General features: G+C 42.7%; 2 protein-coding genes across 2 annotated transcripts in view; both read right to left on the minus strand.

Annotated features, from left to right (window-relative positions):
• The window catches only part of LOC309343863 (potassium channel, subfamily K, member 16-like), a 104,673-nt gene that overhangs the window by 47,619 nt on the left and 38,580 nt on the right, over positions 1 to 18,474 (minus strand). The window lies entirely within an intron of this gene.
• On the minus strand, positions 3,051 to 14,163 carry LOC309343875 (potassium channel, subfamily K, member 16-like). The gene is made up of 6 exons (XM_081866045.1): positions 14,026 to 14,163; positions 11,873 to 12,073; positions 10,458 to 10,578; positions 5,750 to 5,913; positions 5,071 to 5,233; positions 3,051 to 3,444 (listed from the first exon to the last, which is right to left on the minus strand). Exons 2-6 carry the CDS (start codon positions 12,065 to 12,067, stop codon positions 3,284 to 3,286), a joined length of 804 nt encoding a protein of 267 aa, XP_081722171.1. The 5' UTR covers positions 12,068 to 12,073; positions 14,026 to 14,163; the 3' UTR covers positions 3,051 to 3,283.

Below are 18,474 nucleotides of genomic sequence, written 5' to 3' on the forward strand. Positions count from 1 at the left end.
AGTTAGTTGTGTGATGCAGCAGCAAAGCTAATGCTATTGTTTAACCCTCAGAATGAATAAATGCTGGGATTTTGATTAACTGGGATATAGATTAGAACATAAGCTGCAGAGCTGTTCCAGACAGAGAATTCCTGGGCCTGCTTATGGAAATCAACCTGGCTGACATAGGCTATCACGAGTACAATAGGGGCCATTAACAATGGAAGGTGTTGTAAACAAAATTTGCCCTTTCCCCTTACGAGGTAACCAAGAACCCATATAGAGTCCTTACAAAGGTTCCCTATTGGTAGGAGAAGATAACAGAGGCCAACCAGAGAATATTGAGAAGCAAAGCAGCTAGTAAGCCTGATCTTTATTGATCTGTTGCAACAGGGTGCTCCCCTCACATGCAGGAGAGGAGGAGGAACCCAGAAAAATGGTGTGCAAGGCCTTATAAAGACTTTTGAAATTGCCACCCTGTAGATCAAGACCACCCCCAGAAACATCATACATACATCACAGAAGGGGTGTAATCTAAGACCACCCCTCAGATACCTCAAACCTACATCACAGAAAAGGCGGTCTTAAAACAGAAATTTAAATGTTGTTTATCTCCTGTCTGCCAGGTTACTTGATTGGATTTCCTGGGGAGCCTGGCCATTCTTTTGTAATGATAAATACTTAGTTCCTGGGCCTTGTCACAGGCTCACACCCTATTCATATATTAAATGTGCCCTTAAGACAGGATTTGTGAGGAAAGAGACAATGGGAGGCTTCCCACTTTGACCTTGCAGAGAAAACATTTGCTCAGTTTAGGAATCAAAATGGTTCCAGGTCGGTCTTCCTGTGCTGATCTATGTACGGGCTTGGTTGGTACGTTTATGAACATTACCATATATCTAAGACCATAAAATTCCTATCACAATATTGTAGCACTATGGCAGTTACAGATAGGTGCTATCTGTAAGGTGCTACTGGAAGGGAAAAAAAATTATTTTGTTTTCACTATGGCAGTGTGAGACTAGAGGAGTTACACCCCTTCTGTGATGTATGTATGTGCCAAATGTCCCACTGGTCTGACTCTGTGTAAGGCAGCTCCCCGTGTCCCTAAGCATTCTAAATGAAGTGCATTTGTTAAGGAATGCAGACTCTCCAAGTTTCTATCCCTGTTTTTGATATGATCCTTAGGATGTCCCTATTTTCACTGGGGAAAAGCTGGAGAGTATGGGAATGACTCCATGTCACTAAGAACCAGGAGGCTACCAAGAAGCTGGGAATAATGTGGGATGTAACTCGCCCAAGTTCCCTCAATATTGTGGACCATTGTTCTTTGAATATGGTTGATCACCAGTGTTAAAGCAATGATTCTTCAACATCAACTTCGTTGGACTGGTCATGTTGTGCGGATGCCTGATGATCGTCTTCCAAAGCAACTACTCTATTCTGAATTTAAAAATGGAAAATGTAATGCTGGTGGTCAACAAAAGAGGTTTAAAGACTGTCTCAAGGCAAATCTAAAAAGAAAAGTAGTATAAACACTGACAACTGGGAAACACTGGCCTGCGAGCACTCCAACTGCAAAACAGCCTTTACCAAAGGTGTTATGGGCTTTGAACTCAGGACGCAAGGGAGAAACACGCTAAGACAAAGGCATGCTTGGCAAACCTTCACCATGATCAACTTCCGCCTGGAAATGAATGTCCCCACTGTGGAAGGACGTGTGGATCCAGAATTCACCTCCACATTCACTTACAGACTCATCGTTAAAACCGTGTTTATGGAAGACAATCTTACTTGGCTATGAGTGATCGCCACAGAAGAAGAAGAAAGAAGAATATTGTTGAAACAGAACATGGTTCAAATTCTGCATTGGTTGAGATGAAATCTCTCTTTACCCAGATAAATAAATTCGAACTGTTTTTCCCCAAAAATATGTTTTTTTCAAGGGAAAAAAGAAGAAACAATTTAACACAGCATCCACAATGGTTCCATCTGCAAAGTATGTTTTATCTATGCAAATAGAATGTTTTTTGTGTGTGTTTCTCTGGGTATTATAGAAATTACATTTAGCACCACTTTCATATCTAAGCAAATCTACATTCACCAAGGGCAGTTGTGAGATTGTGTGAACATTAAATTGCCTTTATTTGAGGAATCTTCTGCACAAAGCATGTGTTGCTGCCACCTGTGCACAAATATGGGCATATCTCCATAGCAAAGCTATATTTAGATTATCTTCTTTATGGTGTGTTTCATTTCCTTTTTTCTTTGTCTTCTAGTGGAGGCCCGAGGTCTTAAGCATTCAGAATTCCCCGCTCTTTGTCCAAACAAGTGCCAAGAGACATTGGCTGTCCTCATTTTCGACTTTGCTCCGATTATACTATGACCCTAAAAAGGCTGCGAATTCAGGGATGAAAAAGTGTGGGGTGGGAAAGGTAGGCATACGCAGAAGGGGGTTTTCCTTCTGGTGGCGGCTGGACAGTCAATACCGTGGAACGGGAAAAGTGACCCAAGCAAAAGCACAGATCCCTTCTCCCCAGAGATGCATTCACACACACTTCACTTGGCAGTACCTGAGAACATTCTTTCCTCTCAAAACGTTCCAAGAGCTTTCCCCTGCAATTCCATATTTCAGGGGCGGTTATACTTCACTGATGGCCAACTCCCAGTTTGGGAGCTTGATCTGGCCCCTAGACAATTATTCTTTAGCCCTTCAGAACCCTCCACTGTTTTTGGTGATGGCACATATATATAAATGGTGAGGGAGGGAGACTGTTCCACTGCTGAACAGCTCTTACTGTCGGAAAGTTCTTCCAGATGTTTACTTTCTTGTGACTTGAAGCCATTGGTTCGAGTCTTGCCCTCCAGAGCAGGAGAAAGTAAGCATGCTCCCTCTTCCATGTGACAGCCCTTGAGATATCTCCCCCAGTCCCCTCTTTTCCAGAATAAAAATACCCAGCTCCTTCAACCACTCCTCATAAGGCTTGGTTTCCAGACCCTTGATCATCTTGGTTGCTCTCCTCTGCACACATTCCAGTTTTGAGAATCCAATTAAGACCCCCCTCCCTCTCTTGGTTGCAGAATACCAGGCTACTTCACAGTTTATTAGGAACTGCATAACCTAAAGAGCAACTAGTGAGTTTTTAAGGAATCAGCAGAATGACACGATGGCATAAAATTATAAAAAGCTCAGTTGAAATTCTTGAGTGCAACTCATTTTTATGTCAGTCTCCACCTGAATGAAATGATAAATTCTTCTCGAGTGGTCATGTAGCAGACTGACTCCTTTGGGGCGGTGTTATTTTTACCCTCTGCTGTCTTTTTGTGAGCTTGTTTTCGGTTCCACAGGTGCCAGGAATGAAGATACGAGTTCAAACAGCACAGCTAACCAGGCCAGACCAACAACGATCCAAACGGCTGCGAGCATCTGGTAGCCTGGAAAATAGGTTCTGTCATGCTTCATCCCTGGAGACACAAAGAAAAGCAACAATAATGTGTGAGGAGGTGATTTAAAGGACCCGCCAACTCAGTTTATCCAAACCTCATTAGGTCATTTTCACACCATACATTTAAAAACACATTTCTACCACTGAATTGTGGGAAGACGAACACAGGAAACTGCCAATGTCCTTATTATTGCCTGTTCATGGTGGTTTGGGCTCATGATGCTGTTTGAGCCTGGTTGTGCTACCACATTTCCAATCGGTGCACATCCTATAACTTCCTGCTAAATAACAATAACAATAACAATAACAATAACAATAACAATAACAATAACAATAACAATAACAATAACAATAAATTTTAATTATATCCCGCCCTGCCCAGCCGAAGCCAGGCTCAGGGCAGCTAACAACAGTCAAATAATCCAACATTCTAAAAACATTTCATTATAAAAATTAATTAAAATCAAATTGGTGGCAACCATTAAGCAAAATTCTGTGCAATAAAAATAATTTATTATTTTTACCCTACCTATCTCACTGGGTTTCCCCAGCCACTCTGGGAGGCTTCCAGCATATATCAAAACATTATAAAACAAACAGCATTAAGAACTTCCCTATACAGGACTGCTTTCAGATGTCTTCTAAAGGTTGTGTAATTCTTTATCTCCTTGCATCTGAAGGGAGGGTGTTCAACAGGGAGGGTGTCACCACTGAGAAGGCCCTCTGCCTGGTTCCCTGTAATCTCACTTCCCACGGGGGGGAACCACCAGAAGGCCCTCAGAGCTGGACCTCAGTGTCCGGGCTGAACGATGGGGGTGGAGACGCTCCTTCAGGTATACAGGGCTGAGGCCGTTTAGGGCTTTAAAGGTCAGCACCAGCACTCTGAGTTTTATACCAGAAAGATTCTAGTTTATTTTGTTAGCAACAGTTTGCTCCAGTTGTTGGTCACAGGCAGCAGTTGTGGCAGTTGCTAGCTAAGAGAACTGTGCAAAATCACTGTCCAGGAAAGCATTTTCTTTCTTTCATGTTTGCTGCAACTAGCCCAACACCCTGCAACGCAGGACTCTTAAGGACAGCATCCATGAAAAATGACGATCCAACCTCTGCTTAAAATCCTTCAAGGAAAGAGAGTCCACCACATCTCATGGGAGTTTGTTCCACTGCTGAACAGCTCTTACTGTCAGAATTCCCCCCCCCCCCAATGTTTAGTCAGCATCCCTTTTCTTGTAACTTGAAGAGATTGGTTTGTGTCCTCCCCTCCAGAGCAGGAGAAAACAAGCATACTCCCTCTTCCATGTACATACTCCCTCTTCCATGTGACAGCCCTTGAGATATTTGATGATGGCAATCATATCGCCTCTCAGACTCCTCTTCTCCAGGCTAAACATACCCAGCTCCTTCAACCATTCCTCATAAAGCTTGGTTTCCAGACCCTGGATCATCTGTACTTGAGAAGCTTAAAATATGGTTTGGGTTCCAAATTATAATCATTGCAAGCCATCATTTTGGATGAAACCTGATCTGAGCTTTCATATTCTTCAGTACAACAGATTGGTTGACACCAGTCCCTTGAGGCCACAGATGACCTAGTATTATCTGTAGAACCTGTTAAGCCCACAATATGAAAGTATTTTGAAAGCCTTACCTATTAGATAGTCTCCAAAACCAATGGTGCTGAGGGTAATAAATGTAAAATAGATAGCTTCACTATAATTCCAGCCCTCCATCCATTGAAAGAAGAACGCTGGCAAAATAAGAAACATTAGAATTCCCGCACCCACGAACACGAAAATGTATCTTGCTGTTTTCTGAAAAATAAAGAAAAAGAAAAGAAAAGAAAAAAGGCAGGTCTCATGCAACAGAGCTCAATTCTCTCGACCTACAACCATGCACTGTGATTTTAGGCTGCATTAACGGATAAATAATAATAATTCCACCCTAGTTAGACTTCATCTGGAGCACATTTTCCTGTTGATGTCACAATTTATGGTGGTCGAGCTCTATGATGGTTTCACTCATTCTTATTTGAAGGCAGAGCAAGAGTTAATCTTCCTCGCTTAATTAGAGGGCATAATGCACATGTCTAATTTATTCTTGTCTTCCTAATCATATATGCATATATATATGCAAAATAATAGATCGAAGAAGAGCCCTGCTGGATCAGGCAAGGGCCCATCTAGTCAAGGATCCTGTTCTCATCGAAGCTGACCAGATGCCCACAGGAAACCTGCATACAGGACCCGAGTGCAGCAGCAGTCTATGTTGGCCTCCATTTTGTGACTGGTAAGATTAGAAATGATCTCCAGATAAAGTAACTGAATTACCTTGTTTTCTTTCCCATACAGTTTCTCTGCACAGCTTTCGCAGATTCCTGAGACTGAAGAGCCAATATAGTTCAAGCAGAGGAGGTTGAAGGGGATTCCAAAGAGAGCAAAAATAACACAAAAGAGCTGACCTTCTTTCGTTTGGGGACAGAGGTTTCCATAGCCTGTTGAAAGATGAATAATGTGTTGCAAAGGACGTCAACAACTGTCGATCTGCCAATTACCGTACCTAGAGAAGTTAGTATGGAAGTGAGAGCTGGACCATAAAGGAGGCTGATCGCCGAAGAATTGATGCTTTTGAATTATGGTGCTGGAGGAGACTCTTGAGAGCCCCATGGACTGCAAGAAGATTAAACACATCCATTCTTAAGGAAATTAGCCCTGAGTGCTCACGGGAAGGACAGATCCTGAAGCGGAGGCTCCAATACTTTGGCCGCCTCATGAGAAGAGAAGACTCCCTGGAAAAGACCCTGATGTTGGGAAAGATGGAGGGCACAAGGAGAAGGGGACGACAGAGGATGAGATGGTTGGACAGTGTTCTCAGAGCTACAAACATGAGTCTGACCAAACTGCGGGAGGCAGTAGAAGACAGGAGTGCCTGGCGTGCTCTGGTCCATGGGGTCACAAAGAGTCGGACACGACTAAACGACTAAACAACAACAAGAGAAGTTACAGAGCAGGGTCCCTACGAAGGGTTGTTTCCAGTGGAGAGCAGCATGTACATTGAGACTGACTGTTCCTTCCTTTCCTCTCTCCTGTACAACCCCCAAATCTGCTCCAGAGGATCCCCATACCCTCTGGAGCAGACATTGAGGATGCTCAGAGGGGTACAGAGAGGAGAAGAGGGGTAAGTTTCATTGTGCAAGCAGAGGTCTGTGCACAATTGAAATGGCAGCCTTGAATACGGCCCAATGTATTTATTTTATGTACTGCACTCACTGACCTCCTTTATGCCGATGCACTTGGTGTTAGGATAATTATGTGGGAGCTTCAAGTCTCTCCCTCCTGTTCCTTGGACTGGACAGGCCCACTGTAGAAGAACTGACCTGAGATGCAATGGAAGAGGCCAAGTGTGCAGGAATGACTTTAGAGACCTTGTGAAACATTGGGTGAAATGGAGACTCATCATGGCAACCCTTTAAAAAACACACCAAATGATTGATAATATATTTGTAATGTGAATCAGGAGTTCACTGCATTTTCATGGCAATGAAAACAAATGTAGGTTCATCTGCAGTGAGGAGAGAGCGGAGGTCCTCCATTTGTCCCCATCATGGCTGTCAGGGAACTGCCATCAGCTCAGAGGCGAGAGATGGAAGGGCAGTTGGGTTACAGGGAGCCTCCAAAGATTGTGCGAAGCAGCTCTTCCTCCAGCGAGGAGGGGATGCAGGGATCGGAAGATGTTAGAGAGAGCCGCAACACCGAGCCTGAGCAAAGCGGGGGGAGGCAAGTCCCCCTTTGCTAATGCCCTCTCTGCGCAGTCGGTTTACGTGCAGAGAGGGGAGGAGAAGGATGAGGGTCAAAGTTTATGCTGGGGAAAGTTTAAGGACTGCCCACTCCCAGATTCTGCTAGCGACTGAGCAGACATGGACTTGAGACGCTCTGCACTGTAGATGTTTTTGTACCGATAATAAAGCCTGGAAAAGACCAGTGGAAGACTTGCCTCTTCGCTCTCGAGCAACCACGCTGGCACATAACAATGGCTAAAATCAGTTACAATTCCCAAGCCCCAAAAGACTTGTAAATGCTCTAGGAATTGGATTTCTCTCAATTCTAGTGTGACCTGACCTGATCTGTGTGCCCAGACTGGCCTGTGAATTGAAACATGCTTAACCTTCAGGTTTTTCAGTTCTTCAAAATTTGTGATACAGTTATTGGATTAAAAAATGAATTACAAAATATTTATTTTGGGATAAATTTAGAAATGTATTTGATGATTGGTGATGAAATAGGGCAAACAAGGAGTGTATCAAACAGAGGAACCACCATTGTGCCCAGATACCCATAATAGCCCTCAGAGTAAGCCTTCCGAGCATCTGCTCAGCAAAACCTCCATTTTAGCTTCTTTTGAGATTGCACTCAATTAAGACTTGACTGATCTATATACTTAATTCTTGTTAATTAATTCTTATCCAAAATGCAAATTGGCTGCTGATGTAAGAAGAGTCATTAATTAAGAGGCTGAAAAACAAAGCAAAAAGCTTATCTTAAATTATCAATGATCAATAACGTTTACCAACGGATAAGGATGATCTTGTTAGCTTAAAATCTTAATCTTATATTACTTTTAACTCTCCATCCTGGTGCTGCTTATAAAAGATTGAATCCACTAGTATGGGAATAGTAATAATATAATTTTAATTTATTATTTATGTGTCGCCCATCTGACTGGGTTGCCCCAGCCATTCTGGGTGGCTTCCCCTGTTGCGCAGAAAGAAATACTTCGGTCTTGTCAGGATTCACCCTCAAACCGTTGGAATGGAATGCACTGTTTACTTAAAGGGACAGACACAAGTTTTCAAAGCAGAGGCTGCTAAGGGAGAGATGAACAGAACTCATTATGGCAAAGACATTGATTGTTGGTATCATCCCACAATTATTGGATGAACAATTGCAAGAGCTCACAGATGAGATGCACAGAATGGGGAATGAAAATGTATCAGAGAAAGACCAGAATTCTTTAAAACTCATAGAACCTTTGGGGGAAAATATTGATCAACATATGGCAGAGATAGAGAGAGAAAGGATCTTGTGTACAGGTAGAATTGAACTCACAGGGAAAAACCACCAAGCATCTGGCAATTCATAGAATCGTAGAATAGTAGAATTGTGCTTCACACCAGAAAGCTTAACCAGAGCTTTCCAAACTGTATGTCACAGCACATTAGTGTTTCAGCTGCAGTTTGTAGATGTGTCATGCAAAGGATGGAAAAGAATTAGTTTAACCACGAGTTTGCTAGTAAAACTGAATTACTGTGTCACAAAATGTATAAAAAGTGTGTCACCAACATGAAAAGTTTGGAAAGCTCTGGATTAGACAGTGCTAACAGGGTAGGTTCTCCCACTCATTAAGTGCATGGTTTTCTGCATTGAAGGAATTCATCCAGACAAAAAGGGGTGTGTGGTTTCTTGTGTATTTTGTAGCTTACTGGAAAGAAGTGGCAATCCTATGCAAAGATGAGATTTGAAGGATGATGAAAGAAAAAAAGCAAAGCCTGCAGCTTAACACAATTTATCTGAGCGAGACCAGTCGGAGGCCCTGCATATTATTTTCAGGGAGAAGCCAGCCAGAACAAATTACCTGTTGTCACTTCTGGCTAGTTGCTACGGAAGATGGCTGAAAATTCCATCGTCTCCATTTCACACGGGTAATTAGAGGCTGAGATGGGAGTAATCAGCCTCCTAAACCCCTCCAGGGCCGGAGGGAGCAGTCTGATCTGTGGTCGCCCAACACCTGGCCCCAAATCCAGAAGGAATAAGGGGCTGGGGGGGGTGTTGGATGGAAAGTCCCAACACAATTCTGTCACTCTCTGAAGCTGTCTCCACGAGCAACAAGTCTCCGTTTCTTAAGATGAAAAATTGGATTTAAACAATTAATTCAGCCTCTGAAGACTTGAATGGAAAAGGGATTATCATCTGAGGTGCCAGTCTGACGGAACAGAAAGTGGGTGTGAGCCTTTATTTACTTTACTTCGATATTTGCCTACGTGATAACATTTGGCAAATCCCCTCTGGAAGGAACGACTAGCGGATTTTTTTATGAAAGCAAGCGAGATTAAAAATCTTGCATTTGTTGATATAATAAGGTTTTAACAACTCTAATAATTACTAACTGTGTGGAAATTACTGGGGGGCGGGGGAGGAAAATCAAGGTTTTTGACTGTTGGTTTCCTGGAAGAAGATCAAAAGACTCCCTGGTTTATTATATTGGAGTAGAAGCGACTTCTCATTAACAACTGGAGAGATGCCAAAGAGTTCTGGATATTTGCCTGGGAGATTTGTTACGCAGCATTAATTTGGCAGGGAGCCAGGAGGGAAACTGAAAGTAGATTGACCAGCTAGCTGAATCAAATTGTATAGCTACGGGGGTGTGGGGGTGTGTAAACCTCTAATATTTTACTCTTCGATACTTGTATTTACAGATTTACTTGGTAAACCACCTCCGAGAAAAGCTAATGTTTGAATAGCAGCTGGTTAAGGAACAACATAGGGAAGACGCCCTGATTTGATTCTATTTGGACTGCATGTCAATATGGCAGCCGCCTACAGTGGAAGTCTCCTGGACTGATTTGGCAGAAACACCAGCTTGAGAAGAGAGGATGTGAATTTACATAGAGGAAGCTTGGATTACAGATTGGGAGCATAAAGAAGAAGAAGGGGGGGGGACATAAAACCCACACAGAAATATATTGTTTTTACTTAACTCACTTGCAGAATGAACGCAGAGGCTGTTGAAAATAATGATTAACATCAGAATGAATTATGGGAATTATTGTAATGATTATGAAAAGCAGCAGAATTATGAGGTGATTAGGATTCCCTCAGATCTCGAAGCATGGGAAGTCAGCTCAAAATTTATTAGGCATAATATTGGAACTGTTCGATTATTGGATAATTTGTATAATTTGGAATATATAATATGGTTTGATTGGATTGTTAAAATGGAAATTTAATAAATATTATTTAAAGAAAGAAAGAACCAAATTACCAATTGTGGATAACATAGTGCCCACGAAGAAGAAAGAATGAGTGAAATCCCAGCTGCTGTGTTTTTCATGAGGATGGGTTCCTACTGGATCTATTCCCGACCGAACAGCTTTTACCAGTTTCTGCAATTGAACGCAAGACTCAGTTTGAATATTCCAACAATAGGAATAGCCCCTCCTCTGATTATCACCAGATACCACTAACCAAATCACGATGCATTCACAAGGGACTTTCTTCTGGATCAGTCCAGCACGTTCTTCCCCCAGGGACCAGCCCAATGTTCATGGGAAGCCCACAAACAAGACCTGAGCACAACAGCCCTCCCTTCACTTGTCACCCCCAGTAACTGGTAGGCATAGGGCTTATGCACACTCAACTTTTCCTCCACTCTTTCCAGGCAAAGGCCCACACCCCAAGGGGAGATAATAATAATAATAATAATAATAATAATAATAATAATAATAATAATAATAATAATAATAATTTATTATTTATACCCCGCCCATCTGGCTGGGTTTCCCCAGCCACTCTGGGCGGCTTCCAACAAAACACTAAAATACAATAACCTATTAAACATTAAAAGCTTCCCTAAACAGGGCTGCCTTCAGATGTCTTCTAAAAGTTTGGTACTTATTTTTCTCTTTGACATCTGGTGGGAGGGCGTTCCACAGCGCGGGTGCCACTACCGAGAAGGCCCTCTGCCTGGTTCCCTGTAACTTGGCTCCTCGCAGTGAGGGAACCGCCAGAAGGCCCTCGGCACTGGACCTCAGTGTCCGGGCAGAACGTTGGAGGTGGAGATGCTCCTTCAGGTATACTGGACCGAGGCCGCTGCTTGTGGTTTGCACCAAGCTTTCCCAGTGAAAACTGTGATTTATGTTTGAGTTGTTGAAAGTGATGCAGCGGTTTCACCCTCAAAGCTTAGTGATAAAGTAGACTCCTTACACTCCTTACACAAGACTTAAAGACAAGTCTTGACTTGTCAGGATGGCAACTAGGGCTTTTTTTTAGCTTGAACTCTCTGGAACTCAGTTCTGTCACCTCTCAAGTGGGCAGCATTGCATTTATCGGAGAAGGAAGGAGGTGTTCATGGTGAGTTCCAAGATCTCCCGGCACCGTTTTTTCAAGAAAAATAGCACTGATGGCAACACTGTCAGAAGTTGTATTGTTTATATATCAAGTTCAATACTAAGTGTTTCTCTCCTTCCTCCAAAAACATACACTCCATCAATTTGCCTAATCCTCCACGGGGATAACATTCCACATGCAGAAAGAAGGCTCTATGCTGGCCACTGATTCTGTCCCCACCTCAATTCCCACCTCCTAAACTGTATTCCCCCCATATATACTTTTTGACCTCTTAACCTCTGGTGTCATGCCATGGTCATCCCTTTCAGTCTTGCTAAAGTAATACCTTACCTGTATGAATAACTCCACCTCTTCTGGGGTGAGAGCGGTGTAGTTCAAAAAAAATTCCTCCTTCATGTGAAACGTTGCCTCTTCTACTTTTTTGTGGTGATCGTTCTCCAGAAGCTCAAAGACGAAGGCACCCATCACAACGTAAGTTAAGAGGCCAGCCAGCAGTAGGACGCCCTGTGCCCTGCTCACATGCATGTTGTTCTGTGTGGGAATGAGGGCCAAGGAAGAAGCAGACACAAGAGCGACTATAGTTTAGTAAAGCAAGTCCCTATTTGTCTTGACCCAGACTCAACAGTACAGCCCCATAGCTGGGCACTCTCCATAGCTGGGCCCAAGCTAATGAAATGAATTTCAACAGGGAAGGTTCTGCACTTAAGCAGGAAGAACCAGATGCACAAATAGAAGATTGGGGACACATGGCTAAGTAGCAGTACATGTGAAAAGGATCCAGGGTTCTTGGTGGACCACAAGCTGAACATGAGTCAACCGTGTGTTGTTAATACCACAAGGTTTATCTAAATTAGCATTGTTAAACATCAATGAAATGTATCATGACTTATCAATGGATATCAAGAGATGGCAGTTATTGAACCTGACCCTGTGGAGAAAGGTCAATGCTCTTAAACTGAACATAATACCTAGACTAGTTTATATCTTAAGAGAAATTCCAATTCATATACCGAGCAAATACTTTCACAATATTAAATCTTTGTTTAGAAAATGCATTTGGGGCTCTTCAGTTCCAAGAATTCATAAAAAAGGAGGATTTGGGATCCCAGATTAAGAAGTGTATCACCAAGCATATTTACTGTCAGGTACACAACTCTGGAGACCCACAACTGAATATAACTGTCCAGATTGGGTACCTTAGAATATTCCTACGTAGCACTGCAAGAAAGATGGGCGGCACTCGGGTCTAAATACGTTAAGGTACTATTGAAACAATAACATCAATTTGAACAATATGGCATCACATGTCCAAAAAATATACATTTGACCTCTTCTCCCATGACAAAATGACTTTGTGGGGAAACCCATCTTTAAAAATCAGGAAAGAAATGGTTGTATGGAAGAGGTGGATGAATTTGGGTATATTAATGTTAGACCAGCTGATAAATGAAGAGGATGTATTTTATACATATTCCTTTTGAAGAGACAAATACAGACTACCTACAATGGCAATATCTCCTGGTATTGCTAACCACCATCTACGAAACAGCTACTTTTACAGCCTCAGAGACCCCAGAGATAAGAAAGCAGTTGATTCATTCTTATGCAGCAAAAAACGGCCATCAACATATATAAATCAATTTGATATACAGGTACTGAAGGAGGGATGGGATAAAGAATTAGAGACCTCAATTTTCACCTCACAGTAGGAAACTCTTTTAAGTGCCTTAACAGGGGATCTTTGTACCTTAAATTGAGGCTCATACAACAAAAAATAAAATTTGGAATATACTGGGCCCCATCACATTTGTTTAGTAAAGGGCTCTCGAAGGTATCTAACTGTTGGAGGTGCAATCAGTACAATGTTTTCCCAAAACCTATGTTTTTATCATTGTCCTATATTGAAAGATTTTTGGCAGAAGGTAACAGAAACTATCAACAAAACTGTACGGAATAATCTTACATTTACAATGTAAAATATCCTTTTGAATTATATACCCAGGAAATGGAACCTTACGAAAGGACAATATGAGTGGACATTCCATGCCCTTACCATGGCAAAAAGATGAATACTGATGAATTGGAAAAATAAAAGTGTGGCACTCAGATGACAAAAACCATATGTGAATATGTTGCTAGAAAGAGACTAGAAAAAGTGAGTATTTTGAAAATGGTGCTTCCTGTTCTATAGGTGTCTAAAATAAAAGCTTATATTGAATGTGAAAAATCAAGACTGCTTCAATGACTTCTCGGGAAAGTCGGTCGGAGTGTTAGGACACTGCATGTCAAAACACACTTTCTCTTTCCGGGTTTGGTTTGGTTTCTTAAGAAATACAGTTCATTGGGAAACATGGAGGGAGAAAACCAGGAGGTTTTGTCATGGTGGAGCTAATGTGTTTTCCCGCATCCATAACCAGCCCAGGGGTCATTTGGAGGAGGGAATCGAAAGGAGGGGAGAGGTCTTTGCTTGGCTCCTCACTCACCCTGATAGGGTCCTTTGATTTTAATTCTTCTTAAATTATCCACTTCATCAACTCCCAGTATTTGATGGGAGAGTCTCAGTGGCTTCCTTTTACTGGGTAGCTATTTGGGAGGAACAGCTTATCCCCCTCCCCCATGGGCTCTATGAGGTCATGAGCACATTCCCCTCTTTTGCTTACCTGGTCCTCTGTGAGGTCACCACCTCTGTACCAGCTGGGCTGCTGACAGCCTCTAGGTCTGAGAGGCTGGTAGGAAGATCAGACCACAATATTTTAGAAATGTACAGGGAGCAAGCTTGATCTATTGTCAAGCAATGGGAATGCTCATCAGACTTGCAGATGGCACCTAACTGGGAGGGATAGCTAATGCCACAGAAGAAAGAATCAGAATTTAGGGTTGCCAATTGTCCTCTTTTTCCAGGACATGCCCTCTTTTTCATGGGCAGTGTCGTCATAGCGATCCATAAAAAAATGTTCAGTAGCACCTTAGAGGCTAAGTATGTTCTGGGTATAAGCTTTGGTGAAGCTCTGAAGAAGTGTGCATGCACACAAAAGCTTATAACCAGAACATACTTAGAGACCAACTAAGTATGATCTCTAAGGTTCTACTGGGCAATTTATTTATTTATTTCGACTGCGTCAGATCAACACAGCTACCTACCTGAATCTAATAGCGACCCATAGTTAAAAGCAGAAATCAGCAAATGTGTCCTCTTTTTACAACCTAAACTGAACCCAAGCTAACAAAATGAATTTCAGTAGGGTTCTGCACTTAGTCAAGAAGAAAATGCACAAATATAGTATGGGGGACACCTGGCTTACTAACAAGTACATTCAAAAAGGATCTAGAGATTTTGGTGGACCACAGGCTGAACATGAGTCAACAGTGTGATGCAACAGCAAAGCTTATGCTATTGTTAAACCCTCGGAATGAATAAATGCTAGGATTTTGATTAATTGGGTTATGGATAAAAACATAAACTGCAGAGCTGTTCCAGACAGATAATTCCTGGGCTGGCTTATGCAAATCAACCTGGCTGACCCAAGGCTATCAAGAGTACTATAGGGGTCATTAACAATTCAAGGGAACTTCCCTCTTGCCCCTAGGTATGAATGAACACAGGGGAGGTTGCCATGGTACCTGCTCTGGGGGAGGGCAAGGGGTTTCTGGGGGGAAGAAAGAGGGGGGAGGAGAGGTCCATCTTGGAGAGAGAGGCTGCCTTTTCTATACTGCTGCCTTTTGAACTAACAATGCTGTAAGATCTGGACTCCTTCCATGCAGACTGAAGGTGTAAATACTTATTTTTCCATGTAGAAGACTATATTTTCCCCCAAATTTTTTAAGTTTAAAATTGGGTGTTGTCTTATACACAGAATGTTGTAATTATTTATTTCTTAATTTTGGGCTCAAAAAATAGGGGTGGGCTTATATATGGGGGTGTCTTATACACAGAAAAATACGGTAGCTGAATAAACCCATTTCTTAAAGTACGACAGTTTCCACCGTGTCATCTATTCTCCAAATTGACTCTAGGCTACATCAACAGAAGCATAGTGTCCACATCACAGGAAATAATAAAGGTCAAGGGTCTAGAAGCCTTGGACTTCCTGTTTCCGGCAGTGGGAAATGGTTGACACCCATAAGACCGGACACTGGCCGTGCCGATAATTCAGGGCTGATATGGGGGTAATTAGCTCTGGCAGCCTCCCCAGGGTAGGGGAGGACTGTCTCGAAGACCTGCGGCTTGTCCGAGATTGCCAGCGTGCATTAAGGTGCAGCCGGCAGGACACTGGGTCAAAAGAGCATGGCAATGGTCAGCAATCCCCGATGCCACTCCCATAGCCAGTCACATCTGTTTGGGAAAATATATAGATTTGGAAAACAAACAGACACGGTCTGAATCAAAGAAGCTGGGGGAAAAACCCTGCAGAATATACCGCCTCAGCTTGGCCGAGCGGAGATCCCGACACATATTTGCATATGTTGTGGAAATGTGAAAAAAATCAGAGCGTTCTGGGACATCATATATGTCAGCTACGTCCCTTTGCTGACAGAGAATGGGAATGCTGGCAGACAGGGAGAAGAGATAAGGCTGGAATGTGGAACTGAGGAGGCGGCGGCAGGCCATAACTTGATCTCTGAACACAGAGATCAAAGAAGGGAGAGTCCAAAGTGGAAAAACGCAGCCTGTCAGCTCAAGCACAGACTCAGACTCGGAAAGACCGCCTATCACCTCTCCAAAGACTCGTAGGCTCTCGAGACTTTGCAAGAGGCGAGAAAAGGAAAGAAAGTGGAAGTGGGGAGTTTCTTGTTAGGGGGAAAGGGGGCGGAGCTCAGTCCTGGCAACTGCTTCTTTGAAGGATGACACTAAGTAGCTGAGCTCCATCATGATTTGTTTGTTTAAGCAATAAATCTGAAATCATTGACTGCCGGAGTTGTCTCGCATCTGTGGGAGAGACCCAAGCCATGTTACGAAAAAGGAGCAATGCAGCGAGCTGCAGCTGGCTGGAAAGCCAAACAGGATGTTGATGTTTGGGACTGTACCGTGGGAGCAAAGGGACAGCCTATTCACTGTACTGAGCACCGGATGTTAGCTCAGAGTGTCACCTGACATGTACTGGAAGTACAGGGGTGGAGTTTCTCTCTCTGCTGTTGGTGTTTGGAGAGTGCAGACGTGTTTCTCTGTACTGCTGCATAGACAGAAATAAAGGCATGTAAATACATTTCTGTCTGTCTCTTTCCCCCTCCTGGGGAAGACAGGGAGGAGGGAAGAGTGGTGTGTTCTTCTCACGTTTGAGGAGGATCGCCGATAGAGACCCCGCCTGTCTCCTGCCGGGAGTCGCAGACAGGGAGGTCAATAAGTAATCTAAGCCAGGTGCCTGGAGAATGGCAAATTCCTCTGACTAGGCTTGAAGATTACAACAAGCCATTACAATACATAATGAATTTTAAAAGATATTCAAATTCCCTTTCACAAAAAGACTAGACACCCACAAAATCAGAATGGCAGGTAAAAATGTTAGAATATATTCAACTGGCAAAAATGACGGGGAGAGTTAGAGGGTACTCAGTGCAGAAGGTGAATAATGAATGGACAATATTTAAAGAATATTTTAAAAATTATTGTGATAGCAAAAATCTCCTGGCAGACCTTGACTTATTCTTTTAATGTATAGACAATAAACAAAACAATAAAATTCTGAATGAAATTAAGGAAACAAAATATAATGATATGATACTGTGTACAAAATAACAATGAGACTCAGTTTTTTGAGAACAGTTTATTTTATCTTTCTTATCTTTATTTTTTACTTTCTTTTTCTCTCCTTTTCTCTGTATCTTTCTTTTTCTTTTTCCTGTAGTGTTTGTGCAGGTGGTTTGTATAAACTGTAGCATGGTAATATTGTTGTGAAAATATGTGTTGAATGTTTAATAAAGATTAAAGAAAGAAAGTAAATTTTACTGTATATCACTGTAAACGTACCTGCTCAGTTAAATGCGAACGCAACTTAACAGCTTGCCTGCTTTGACATGTTTGACAGATCCACAGCGCCACCTACACATCCAACACACCAATCCATAAACTGAAACACTTTATTGAATGGGTCATTCATAAAGCACAGGCAAGCCATTCACGAAGAATGTCGACAATTCATTCAAAAATTTGCCCATTCCGAGAATTGTCAATAACTGTATCTTCAAACAACAACAGGAGCCAAGAATGCCCGATCATTACCAGTGATGCCCGTCCGGCTCTTTAGCCTTCCATTACTTCACCAAGCACCGCCTCTGGCATGTCGACCCCGTCATAGGCGTTCACACATGTGAGGGTGTGCAGTGCCCACTGGAAGGCAAAGGCCAGTGTGGTCCTCAAGCCAGAAAATTCCACCACCTCCCTCCCACTATACGTGGGGACCCTTTGTCTGTCCCGATGTTGGACGAAAATGCCCCTTAGAATCATGGAATCATAGAATTGCAGAGTTGGAATGGGTTCCAAGGGTCATCTAGTCCAACCCCCTGCAATGCAGGAATCTCAACTAAAGCATCCAGGAAGATGGCCATCCAACCTCTGCTGAAAAAAAACTCCAAGAAAGGAGAGTCCACCACCTTCCGAGGGAGACCATTCCACTGCTGAACAGCTCTTACTGACAGAATGTTCTTCCTGATGTTTAGTTGAAATCTCCTTTCTTGTGACTTGGTTTGAGTCCTACCCTCTGGAGCAGCAGAAAGCAAGCATGCTCCCTCTTCCATGTGACAGCCCTTGAGATATTTGAAGACGGCTCTCAAATCTCCCCCAGTCCCCTCTTTTCCAGAATAAAAATACCCAGCTCCTTCAACCACTCCTCATAAGGTTTGGTTTCCAGACCCTTTATCATCTTGGTTGTTCTCCACTGCACACATTCCAGTTTTGAGAATCCAAGTAAGACCCTCCCTTTCCTTTCTCTCCTTGT

The sequence above is a fragment of the Podarcis erhardii genome (genome assembly GCF_964252035.2).
Source record: "Podarcis erhardii genome assembly, chromosome: 1".
Taxonomy (NCBI): Eukaryota; Metazoa; Chordata; class Lepidosauria; order Squamata; family Lacertidae; genus Podarcis; species Podarcis erhardii.